Source organism: Leucoraja erinacea, chromosome 2 (assembly GCF_028641065.1).
Source record: "Leucoraja erinacea ecotype New England chromosome 2, Leri_hhj_1, whole genome shotgun sequence".
Lineage (NCBI taxonomy): Eukaryota > Metazoa > Chordata > Chondrichthyes > Rajiformes > Rajidae > Leucoraja > Leucoraja erinaceus.
This window is the reverse complement of record NC_073378.1, coordinates 61,828,003-61,841,320: the sequence shown is the minus strand read 5'-3', so window position 1 is coordinate 61,841,320 and position 13,318 is coordinate 61,828,003. Positions and strand designations below refer to the sequence as shown.

Genomic DNA, 13,318 nt, shown 5'->3' with positions numbered 1-13,318 from the left:
AAAGATAAATTTGATGGGCACATCTGAAATTTTGAATTTAACCTCATCTTCTTTGAAATCAATTACAGATTTAGAAATGTTAGATCCAGTGAATATGGCACACAGAATAACATGTTTTCTAAGATGTAGATGGTTTGTTTCCCTCTACTTTCATTACGAAATCTGATTTTAAACCGATTGCTTCACACCCATATTTTTGCAAGAATCTGCTTTCTCCACACCATCTTTAATTGCTTTACAAGCTGATATAGTGTCAATTATATTTTGCACTTAAAATGAAGCTTACACCTTCAAAATGAAGCTTACAATCTAGTTTTACTAACCTTGAAATCACAGTAGTATTGGCCTGGTGCCATTTCATCCTCATTTGTTCCTGGTGCTGTCGACTCATAGGCTTCGAGAAATTGCAAATCAACACCAGCCAGTGTGTGAGAAACTGCGAGATCATCTTTTGGTATATTAGTATCCACACCAGTCATTGAACATGTTAGTGATCGCCGTTGTGCTTTGATGGTATCAGAAAACAGTTCTTGCACTTCTCCACATGTCCTATGAACGTTAAATTACACAAATAATGGTGACAACTGTTCCATTAATAAGTTAAAGACAATAACTTCTAAAACATTTAGAATGGTAGGTTAATCAAGTTCATTCATCAAGGATTTATATGGGTAGATTTTTTTCTGAACAACCCAACTGAATTTTATGGGATGATCATAGGAAAGAAAGTGTGTTCAAAAAAAGGTGAACTTAGCAGGACAAGTAGAAATGTACAAAGTGTAATCCTATTATCCAAGGCACAGAATACAAAAAAAAGCAGTCATTACAGCAATGTACAAAACACAAGTTGGTTTACACATAGTGTATAGCATGCAAACATAGGTCGCCATTGCATTTAAGATGTGATTGCACCCAAGAGGCTACAGCAGAAACCTACAAAAAGCCTCATTAGGATGGGAAATTTTTAGTTATGGAGCTCAACAGACTAAGTATGAGTCTAATCAAGCTGGTGTCTAGAACCACCAGTCTTGAGTCCATCTTGGATTCACGTGGCCTTGCTCTAAATACTGGATAGATGTTTGAACATCTGACACTCCATTTCTGGATTTCACTTCAAGCAGAGCCCACATGGAACAGAACAGTACAGCACAGGAACAGGCCCATCGGGCTACAATGTTTGTGACAAACACGATCCTAGCTGAACTGATCTCTTGTGCTGCACATGATCCATATCACTCTATTACCTGAAATTCCATGTGCCTGTTCATAAGCCTCTTAAACACCACTATCGTATCGGCCTCCACCATCACCTCTGGCAATGAGTTCCAGGCTCACGCCGCCCTCTGTGTAAAAAAACATTCCTCTGCACATCTCCATTAACCTTTCACCTTATAGTACTGCCCTCCAGTGTAGGACATTTTCACCCTGGAGAAAAGGTTCTGACTGTCTATCCTTTATTTGCCTATCATTATTTTAAATACTTCTATCAAGCCTCCGCTCAACCTCTGATGTTCCAGAGAAAATAATGTATCTAACCTCTCCCTGTAGCTGAAACTCTCTAATCTAGGCAGCATTTTGGTAAAGCTCCTCTGCACCCTCTCCAAAGCTTCTACGCCATTACTATAATGGGGTGATCAGAAGTGCACACAATTTTCCAAATGTGGTCCACCTATAAAGCTGTATCATGACTTCCTGACTCTTGTACTCATTGCCCCTCGCAATGAAGGCAAGCATACTGTATGCCTTCTTTGTCACCCTATCTAGTTGTGTTGCCATCTTTAGTGAGCTATAAACTGGGACTACAAGATCCCTCTGCACTCAATGGTGTTAAAGGTCTTGCCATTAACTGTATACTCTCTCCTTACATTCAACCTGCCAAAGTCCAACTTGCTTGGGTGCCTTACTTGTCTTACTCCATCTGCCATTTCTGCAGCTGATCTATATGCTGCTCTATATTCTGACAGCCTTCCTCATTGTTTGCAACACCTCCAATTGTGGTGCCATCAGCAAACATACTCATTAACCCATCTACATTTATATCAAGGTCATTTATATATGTGCTGCCATTCTCCAGCACCTTGTGGAAGAATCAATATCTGTGATTTACACTCACTAGACCAGGTAAAGGTAAATACAGTTATCTACCATTTAAAAAAAAATAATCTTGTTATTTTATTTTTAATTTAAGGGAAGGTTAATATATTGTTAGAAATATATAAAAGATATATTGTCTAAAGATTGCAAAGGCAGAGACTGCACCATTACATTAAATTCCCATCTGGAGATACTAGGCCATAAAAAAACAGTGAAAAGTGAGATTAGACTGTTTCCTCTTTGTTGGCTGGCATGAACATAATGAACTGAACTGCAGTTATCTCTATCACATATCATTATATTCAGAATCAAGGGATCATACAAGTCTTAAACCCATAATCAGAATATATTTTGCACAGACTAATACATCATATTTGTACAGTGACATAGGTCATTCAGCCCATTGGTTGCCAATGCCCAATGGAGAAACCCTAACTGCCCTGCTCCAGAAGTATTTTCCTATACCTCACTCACCATAAATCTGGCCCAATGTTTGCTGGAACATAACTTGCAGCACACAGTTGTACCCAATTCAAAGAAGAAGGTGTATTAAATAACCTCACAGTAAATTATTTCTGAGGAAGTCGTATCATCATAGTGTATGATAGAATGGTGTACTCAGTTTGAGAGATAAATAAGCAGCTTTAGGCAAAATGTCATTTGTGCAAAGCAATCACTGGACAACCAAAAAATAGCAAACAAATGCTGGAGAATCACAATTCATTGAATCAACCCTCATCCACCATCTCAATTTTCCAGTTATTTAAACTTTAATAATAACAACATGCATAATCCGGAAGATGCAGGATCATTTCATTCTAAAAAGGAAGAAAGATTCTAAGGGGAGGAGGAGGCAACTGTAGCTGACAAGAGAAGTTAGGGATCGAATAAAACTAAAAGAAAAGATGTATAACACAGCAAAGAGTAGCCGGAAGCCGGAGGATTGGGAAAATGTCAATAGGACAACAGAAGGAAACAAAACGAGCAATATGGGCTGAAAAGATGAAGTACGAAGGGAAACTGGCCAGGAATATAAAGAAGGACAGTAAAAGCTTCTTTAGATATGTTAAGGGAAAAATTGTAGCAAAGTCAAATGTGGGTGCCTTGACGGCAGACACGGGTGAAATTATTATGGGCAACAAGGAAATGGCAGAAGAGTTGAATAGGTACTTCGGATCTTTCTTCACTAAGGAAGACACAAACAATCTCCCAGATTACTGGAGGACAGAGGATCTAAGGGGGTAGAGGAACTGAGAGAAAATTTCATTAGGCGAGAAATAGTATTGGGTAGGCTAATGGGACTGAAGAATGATAAATCCCATGGGCCTGATGGTCTGAATCGCAGGGTCCTCAGGGAGGTGACTCTAGAAATAGTGGACGCATTGGTGATCATTTTCCAATGTTCAATAGATTCAGGATCAGTTCCTGTGGATTGGAGGATAGCTAATGTTATCCCACTTTTCAAGAAAGGAGCAATAGAGAAAACGGGGAATTACAGACCAGTTAGCCTGACTTCGGTGGTGGGAAAGATACTGGAGTCAATTATTAAAGAGGTAATAATGGGGCATTTGGATAGCAGTAAAATGATTAGTCCAAGTCAACAAGGATTTATGAAAGGGAAATCATGCTTGACTAATTTTCTGGAATATTTTGAGGATGTGACAAGTAAAATGGATGAAGGGGTGCCAGTGGATGTAGTGTATCTAGACTTTCAGAAAGCCTTTTATAAGGTCCCGCACGGGAGACTGGTGACTAAAATTAGCGCACATGGTATTGGGGGTAGGGTGTTGACATGGATAGAAAATTGGTTGGCAGACCTGAAGCAAAGAGTAGGAGTGAACGGGTCCTTTTCAGAATGGCAGGCAGTGGTGAGTGGAGTGCCGTAAGGCTCGGTGTTGGGGCCGCAACTGTTTACCATATATATTAATGATTTGGAAGAGGGAATTAGGAGCAACACTAGCAAGTTTGCGGATGACACAAAGCTGGGTGGCAGAGTGAGCTGTGAAGAGGCTGTTAGGAGGTTGCAGGGTGACCTGGACAGGTTGAATGAGTGGGCAGATGCGTGGCAGATGCAGTATAATATAGATAAATGTGAGGTTATCCACTTTGGGGGCAAAAACAAGGGGGCAGATTATTATCTCAATGGGGTTAGGTTAGGTAAGGGGGAGGTGCAGCGAGACCTGGGCGTCCTTGTACACCGGTCACTGAAAGTTGGCTTACAGGTACAGCAGGCAGTGAAGAAAGCTAATGAATGTTGGCCTTCATAACAAGAGGATTTCAGTATAGGAGTATAGAGGTTCTTCTGCAGTTGTATAGGGCTCTGGTGAGACCACATCTGGAGTATTGTGTACAATTTTGGTCTCCTAATTTGAGGAAGGACATCCTTGTGATTGAGGCAGTGCAGCGTAGGTTCACGAGATTGATTCCTGGGATGGTGGGACTGTCATATGAGGAAAGATTGAAAAGACTAGGCTTGTATTCACTGAAGTTTAGAAGGATGAGGGGGTATCTTATAGAAACATATAAAATTATAAAGGGACTGGACAAGCTAGATGCAGGAAACATGTTCCCAATGTGGGACGAGTCCAGAACCAGGGACCACAGTCTTAGAATAAAGGGGAGGTCATTTAAGACTGAGGTGAGAAAAAACTTTTTCACCCAGAGAGTTGTGAATTTATGGAATTCCCTGCCACAGTGGGCTGCGGAGGCCAAGTCACTGGATGGATTTAAGAGAGAGTTAGATAGAGCTCTAGGGGCTAGTGGAGTCAGGGGATATGGGGAGAAGGCAGGCACGGGTTATTGATAGGGGACAATCAGCCATGATCACAATGAATGATGGTGCTGGCTCGAAGGGCTGAATGGCCTCCTGCACCTATTTTCTATGTTTCTATGCATATGCAAAATCCTACTATTTTCCCCATATGATCTTTCCCAATTTAATTATTTACAACAATTCTCCCAATTAGTAACTTTGTTGGGTACAAGAATCAGCAACTTACTTTGGTGATCGTTGTTCCTCCGACCTGTAAAAAATTAACTTCAATATCACTCTGTGCTTTTACAAACATATGCATCTTTCTTACTTTATGAACACCCAAATTAATCCAAGTCAGATTCCTGAAAGCAGAGTGTGATTATAAAATCTAGAGTTATGCTCAGAATCATGAAATGTTATTTCAGTTCAGCAGACAAAATTTGGCTTCAATATTAAAATTTGTATTGCCTCTTCCATTTTGTCTTACAATTAATTAATAGCATTGTTCCAGTACTTTTATTCAATGATATTTTGATCTACTTTAAGAGTCATGGCTAGTTTATCCTTGTCCAGAACAGGGCAGGGTACAGGGCTGATCACAGATAATGTGTTTCACGAAAGTCTACCTACACTTGTTCTCATTTTAGGTCACTGACATAAAAAAAAAGATTTTCTCTCCACAAGCAGTGCCTGATTAGTTTTTACCGCAGTCTATGCTCACAAATTCCTAAAAAAAATTAATTACAATTGAGGCCGTATCCTCTTTCCCCAATCCCAGCCTCAGCAAGTCAGAAGGTCATAAGGAATAGTAGAATTAGGCCATGTGGTTCATCAAGTCTACTCCGCCATTCAATCATGGCTGATCTATCTCGCCTTCCTAAACCCCATTCTCCTGCCTTGTCCCCATTACTTCTGACAACTGTACTAATCAAGAATCTATCTATCTCTGTCTTTAAAAAAATTCCACCGACTTGGCCTCCACAGCCTTCCGTGGCAAAGAATTCCACAGATTCACCATCCTCTGTCCAAAGAAATTTCTCCTCATCTCCTTCCAAAAAGAACGTCCTTTAACCCTGAGGCTATGACCTCTAGTCCTAGACTCTCCCACTAGTGGAAACATTCTCTTCACATCCACTCTATCCAAGCCTTTCACTATTCTGTATGTTTCAATTTGCCCCCCCTCCTCATTCTTCTAAACTCCAGCGAGTACAGGCCCAATGCTGACAAACATTCATCACGGGTTAACCTGCTCATTCCTGGGATAATTCTTGGAAACCTCCTTTGGACTCTCTCCAGAGCAAGCACATCACTCCTCAGATATGGTGCCCAAACTTGCTCACAATATTCCAAACGCAGCCTTACCAACATTACAACCCTGTTTTGTATACAAGTCCTCTTGAAATAAATGTTAGCATTGAGTTTGCTTTCTTATAGAAGAAGAATATCTCCCTGGATCATGGTTTGAGTTATCATCATGTCCTCCAAGGCGGAAATTAGGTCATGTTAGTTTCACTAATAGCACGGGTAGCTTCTAACATGTTTAAAACTTGATCCCAGACATCTGTGTTATATAAAATAGTCTGGCAACATTTTAAAGAACGATTCACTCAGTCCAATTAATAGGTTTATCGCCCACAGCCTTGCATTTTTTTCAATGGTGCATTTATTCATTTTTTGTAAGTTACACCAGAATTTTCTTTTCGCCAACTTTCAGACAGCCACTTCCTGATTATTACAACTACTTGATTCATGGATAGAAAATGTTTAGAGGGATGTGGATCACAAACAGGTAGATTTGACTAAGTTACATGGGTATCTCGGTCAGCATGGGCAGGTTGGATCAAAGGATCCATTTCCATGCTGTATAATTCCATAACTGCACCAAAAGTATAATTTCATCTCCGTTCTGGTTCTTTTGCCAATTATCTGACATCTATAATTTCCAATGACTGGTGCTACTGCAACTGGAAACATTGGTCAGTACAGATAGGATCAAAACCTCGTGAATTTAATCAGCTCTTTCAAATTTTCCCTTAACCTTCTTTGTTCCAAGGAGAATATTCAGTTTCTCTAGTCTCTTCATATTACTGAAGGATGGAGAGAGAGAAACATGGAACTACAGACCATTTGATCTATCATCAACAATAAGGAAAACATTAAAATCCATTACAAAGGATAACAGGAACCCCCATCAAAAAAAAACCTATTTGAAAATGTTAAAAACAATTAATTGCTGATGATGGTTTACCAAAAAAGTATAAAATGCTGGAGTGACTCAGCAGGTGAGGTAGCATCTCTGGAGAACATAGATAAGTTAATTTTCTGGTCGATATCCTTCTTCTGAAGAAGGGACTCAACCCGAAACTTCACCGATCCATGTCGTCCAGAGATGCTGCTTGATCTGCCTAGCTACTCCAGCACTTTGCCCTTTCATGGCATTGCCTTCAATCAAAAAAGTCAAATTAATGCCTCCTTCAGGAATCCTATTGCCCATTTTTTTCACCTACCAATCTTTCTTTCCTATCTAATTATTAGTTCAATGAAAATAATTATTTTCCAGAAATTGTCCTGGTCTTTCATAACCACTAAACCTGATAACACTGAGATTATCATTTCTGAAATACTCTGGAGTAAAAAGTTCTATTTCCATTGCTAGCTCTGCATCTTTTTCAAATATTTGGATGGTATTAATAAAGCATTGCTGAAAATGTGGCTAGTGGTGGGATCCCGTTGGAGGTGGCGGAAATTTTGTAGGAATTGAGGCTGATGGGGTGGAAGGTAAGAACTAGGGGTCTCTGTCTTTGTTGGGACTAGGGGTAGGGAGAGCAAGGGTGGAGCTGCGGGGTACCGAGGAGACATGAGTGAGGGCCTCATCGATGATGGGAGAAGGGAACCCCAGTTTCCTAAAGACTGAGGACATCTTGGATGTTCTTGTATGGAACACCTCATCTTGGATGCGGTGTAGACAGAGGGATTGGGAGTAGGGGGATAAAGCCTTTGCAGGAAGCAGGGTCAGAAGATGTGTGGTCGAGATAGTTGTGGGAGTCAGTGGGTTTGTAATAGACGTCAGTTAATAGACTATTTCCTGTGAAGGAGTCTGAGAGATCAAGAAAGGGGAGAGAGGTGTCGGAGATGGTCCAAGTAAATTTGAATGCAGGATTAAAATTGGTGTTGATGAAGTTCATGAGTTCTGCATGGGTGCAGGAGGTAGCACCGATGTAGTAATCAATGTAACGGAGATAGAGTTCTGGGATAGGGCCCATGAACGCCTGGAACAGGGATTGTTCAATGTACTCTACAAAGAGGCAGGCATAGCTGTGCGGGTGCCCATAGCTATGTTTGGACTTGGAGGAAGTGGGAGGAGAAGTAGTTGAAGGTGAGGACCAGCTCTGTGAGGCACAGTAGAGTGTTAATAGTGGGATATCGGATGGTTCTGTGGTCAAGGAGGAAACGGAGAGCTTCAAGGGCTTCGTGGTGGGGAATGGAGGTGTAGAGTGACTGAACGTCCATGGTAAAGATGAGGGAATGGGGGCTCGGAAAGCGGAAGTCAATAGACAATAGAGAATAGACAATAAGTGCAGGAATAGGCCATTCGGCCCTTCGAGCCAGCTCCGCCATTCAATGTGATCATGGCTGATCATCCCCAATGAGTACCCCGTTCGTGCCTTCGCCCCATATCCCCTGACTCCGCTATCTTTAAGAGCCCCATCTAGCTCTCTCTTGAAAGTATCCAGAGAACCAACCTCCACCGCCCTCTGAGGCAGAGAATTCCACAGACTCACAACTCTCTGTGTGAAAAAGTGTTTCCTCATCTCCTTTCGCAATGGCTTACCCCTTATTCTTAAATTGTGGCCCTTGGTTCTGGAACAGGTGAGTTGATCATGGGGAACAAGGATATGACGGACCAATTGAATAACTACTTTGGTTCCGTCTTCACAAAGGAAGACATAAATAATCTGCCGGAAATAGCAGGGGACCGCGGGTCAAAGGAGTTGGAGGAATTGAGTGAAATCCAGGTTAGTCGGGAAGTGGTGTTGGGTAAATTGAATGGATTAAAGGCCAATAAATCCCCAGGGCCAGATAGGCTGCATCCCAGAGTACTTAAGGAAGTAGCTCCAGAAATAGTGGATGCATTAGTAATAATCTTTCAAAACTCTTTAGATTCTGGAGTAGTTCCAGAGGATTGGCGGGTAGTAAACGTAACCCCACTTTTTAAGAAGGGAGGGAGAGAGAAAAACGGGGAATTACAGACCAGTTAGTCTAACATCGGTAGTGGGGAAACTGCTAGAGTCAGTTATTAAAGATGGATAGCAGCACATTTGGAAAGTGGTGAAATCATTGGACAAAATCAGCATGGATTTACGAAAGGTAAATCATGTCTGACGAATCTTATATAATTTTTCGAGGATGTAACTAGTAGCGTGGATAGGGGAGAACCAGTGGATGTGGTGTATCTGGACTTCCAGAAGGCTTTCGACAAGGTCCCACATAAGAGATTAGTATACAAACTTAAAGCACACGGCATTGGGGGTTCAGTATTGATGTGGATAGAGAACTGGCTGGCAAACAGGAAGCAAAGAGTAGGAGTAAACGGGTCCTTTTCACAATGACAGGCAGTGACTAGTGGGGTACCGCAAGGCTCAGTGCTGGGACCCCAGCTATTTACAATATATATTAATGATCTGGATGAGGGAATTGAAGGCAATATCTCCAAGTTTGCGGATGACACTAAGCTGGGGGGGAGTGTTAGCTGTGAGGAGGATGCTAGGAGACTGCAAGGTGACTTGGATAGGCTGGGTGAGTGGGCAAATGTTTGGCAGATGCAGTATAATGTGGATAAATGTGAGGTTATCCATTTTGGTGGCAAAAACGGGAAAGCAGACTATTATCTAAATGGTGGCCGATTGGGAAAATGGGAGATGCAGCGAGACCTGGGTGTCATGGTACACCAGTCATTGAAGGTACGCATGCAGGTGCAGCAGGCAGTAAAGAAAGCGAATGGTATGTTAGCTTTCATTGCAAAAGGATTTGAGTATAGGAGCAGGGAGGTTCTACTGCAGTTGTACAGGGTCTTGGTGAGACCACACCTGGAGTGTTGCGTACAGTTTTGGTCTCCAAATCTGAGGAAGGACATTATTGCCATAGAGGGAGTGCAGAGAAGGTTCAGACTGATTCCTGGGATGTCAGGACTGTCTTATGAAGAAAGACTGGATAGACTTGGTTTATACTCTCTAGAATTTAGGAGATTGAGAAGGGATCTTATAGAAACTTACAAAATTCTTAAGGGGTTGGACAGGCTAGATGCAGGAAGATTGTTCCCGATGTTGGGGAAGTCCAGGACAAGGGGTCACAGCTTAAGGATAAGGGGGAATCCTTTAAAACCGAGATGAGAAGAACTTTTTTCACACAGAGAGTGGGTGAATCTCTGGAACTCTCTGCCACAGAGGGTAGTTGAGGCCAGTTCATTGGCTATATTTAAGGGGGAGTTAGATGTGGCCCTTGTGGCTAAGGGGATCAGAGGGTGTGGAGAGAAGGCAGGTACGGGATACTGAGTTGGATGATCAGCCATGATCATATTGAATGGCGGTGCAGGCTTGAAGGGCCGAATGGCCTACTACTGCACCTAATTTCTATGTTTCTATACTACCTGTCCCGGCTGAGTTACTCCAGCTTTTTGGGTCTATCTTCCATAGTCAATACTGATGAAGGCCAATGAGCGAAAGCCTTCTTGACCACCCAATTTACTAGCGACGCCTCTTTCAAAAAACTATATACTTTGATGTTGTTAAGCTGGATAGAGTGCTGAGAAGATTTACCAGGATGTTGCCAGGATTTGAGGGCCTGAGCTATAGGGAGGTTGGGCTGGATAGAACTTTATTCCTTGGAGTGCAGGAGGATGAGGGGTGACAATCCTTATCCTCACCTACAAAGCCCTCCACCATCTGGCCCCCCCATATCTCACTGACCTCCTCTCCCCCTACCAACCCTCACGGTCCCTCAGATCCACATCAGCCGGTCTCCTCTCCATCCTCAAGTCCAACCTCCGCAGTTTTGGGGACAGAGCCTTCTCCAGGGCAGCTCCCAGGCTCTGGAACTCCCTCCCCCAACTGATCCGCAATTCCGTGTCCCTCACCATCTTCCAGTCCCGCCTCAAGACCCATCTCTTAGCCCCACGTCCCCCTCCCTTTACATCTGTGCATTAATTGCCTCATATTGTGTTTTGAATTGAATTTTGTCTTTACTTTGTGTACTAGTCATGTCTCTCGAAAGGCGCACATAAATAAAATGTATTATTATTATAGAGGTATATAAGATCATGAGGAGAATAATAGTCTAGGAACAGCCTTTTACCATGAGTAGGGGAATTAGAACTAGAGGACATAGGTTTAGGGTGAGAGAAGAAAGATTTAATAGGAATCTGAGAAGCAGCTTTTTCCACACAGAGGGTGCTCGGTATATTGAATGAGCTGCCAGAGGAGGTTGTTGAGGCAGATACTATAACATTTAAAAGACATTTGGACAGGTACAGGGACAGGAATGGTTGAGGGATATAGGTCAAACATGGGCAGGTGGGACTAGTATAGATGGGGTAGCTTGGTAAGTATAGGTAAACTGGGCCGAAGGGCCCATTATCATGCTGCATAACTGCATGAAGTTCTCCAAAGGCAGCCTGGCTACAATCTTCAGACAGAAAAACAAAAATAAAGACGATGGCTTCTTATTTTCAATAGATAAATCAGAAGTAATCACAACAGTCTCTCTCCCAGGAAGCTGTTAAAGTAATATTTGGCAATGCCTAGCTGGTTGGGAAGAGAAAATAATTCTCGGCATTTCATAATCCTAATTACATGAGAAAAGCAAAAGCCATACAATGAAGACTTCAGAAAGCAGATCAACTGTGTGAAAGGCAAACTACCACGATTCCTCATGTTACAAAACTATATAGCATGCATGGCAGTCACTGTAATTAAAAAAGGCACCTCACATTCACAAGATTTTGGAAATGCATGACTTGTGGAAACATTTAGCACAACCTCAAAACTGAAAATGGTTATTGAGATAAAAATACAAGCAGTTTTGTTTTGGATAAATACTTCCTAGGTAGGATATGTTACAGGGCATTAAATAATGTTATGTTCCTAAAATATTAATAATTGGCAGAGGTTTCCCCCACAAAATGTTATTAAAGAGAAAATAACCTTATAACATGAATAACTCTACTATTTGATAAAACTCAAAGCACATACCAGCTGTGTGATGTAGATTTTGCAAAGTTAAATGCATCAGTTTTATTTGCGTTCATTGGAATGTTCATCTTGTAGTTATAAAAAACTTCTTCACTCTCTGTGACATATGCCATTTCTGAGGCAAGGTTATCGACGGAGGAATGCCGTGGCTTTTGAGCATCGTGCCTTATTCTTGGACTCCGCCTAACCGCAAGACAAATTGAAGCTTTTACTAGTTGAAGCAGCACACCCAATATCATTACACTAAGATTGTTTTGGGGGGGTTTGGAAGTACTAAATTTTAGCTTTTTAAAAAGCACGTAAAATAGATGGGTGTGCATGATTTGAGCCTGCAGTTGCAATCTGTAAAAACAGTCCTCAAAATGGAAGAAGCATTGGAATTGTTGCTTGACATATCTATACAAAATGACGTCCAAGATGTATATCGTTGGATCTAATGATCCAATACAAATTTAATTTGTAAACTTGCAGAATCTACCTGTGATGTCACTTTCAGGGAGCCATAGTTTTGTACCCCAAGGCCATCTTGTACATGACATTTGCTTCATGTGTCCAACCAAGATCTGATGTCTCATGTATCCTACCAAGATCTGGTGCATTACCTTCCCAAAGGAGAATCCTAAAACTTTTTATTAGTACGTTGTGCGCAAAAAGTGAGCTAATGAAAGAGTAGACCGCCTCGGGGAATAAAGGGTCATTCTATGAGTGGAGACAGAGGACATTAATTGAATGGAATTGAATACTCAGACTCAGTAAAATTCTTTGCTTACATATCATACTACGGTATGCATGTAGTCACCCATTAAGGGTGCTTACAAAGTTACAAATTCGCCTTCCCCCAGTTTCCCTTTGTTCTTCCCCTAACCTCCCCGCCCCCCGCTCCTGACGGTTCCCCCACACCAGGTCCCCATTGCTCTTCCCCCTCCCCCATGCCGGTGCCTCCTTTGTTCCTTCCCTCGGCAGCGGCGTTTGTCCTTGTCCGTCGGTCAGCGCCATTATAGAGCGCCACACCGACCTCTCCATTCACGCCTCCATGGCGCCGACACAGGCCCCAGCTGCGGGCTCTGTTGGCCCAGGCATCGATGGCCACATGGTTCGTCAACCTCCGACCCTGGTAGCCAACTCTTTGTTGGCCACAAGTGAAGTGCCTGAAATACTGAAGGGTAGCCAATATTTTCCTAATCACAAAAGTGCAGTGGGGTGGAGGGGATGTTGGAGAAAA

At 42.1% G+C, this 13,318-nt stretch overlaps 1 protein-coding gene across 4 annotated transcripts in view; it reads right to left on the bottom strand.

The window, feature by feature from the left end:
• LOC129710598 (tyrosine-protein phosphatase non-receptor type 3-like) overlaps positions 1 to 13,318 on the bottom strand; it is a 161,648-nt gene that overhangs the window by 60,642 nt on the left and 87,688 nt on the right. For 3 of the 4 annotated variants that reach the window (XM_055657732.1, XM_055657723.1, XM_055657749.1), the window contains 3 exons: positions 12,097 to 12,279; positions 5,094 to 5,117; positions 324 to 549 (listed from right to left, as the gene is read on the bottom strand). In XM_055657732.1, the coding sequence (XP_055513707.1) occupies positions 324 to 549; positions 5,094 to 5,117; positions 12,097 to 12,279 (433 nt within the window). The remainder of the gene's footprint in view (positions 1 to 323; positions 550 to 5,093; positions 5,118 to 12,096; positions 12,280 to 13,318) is intronic. The other variant, XM_055657741.1, reaches the window with a different exon arrangement.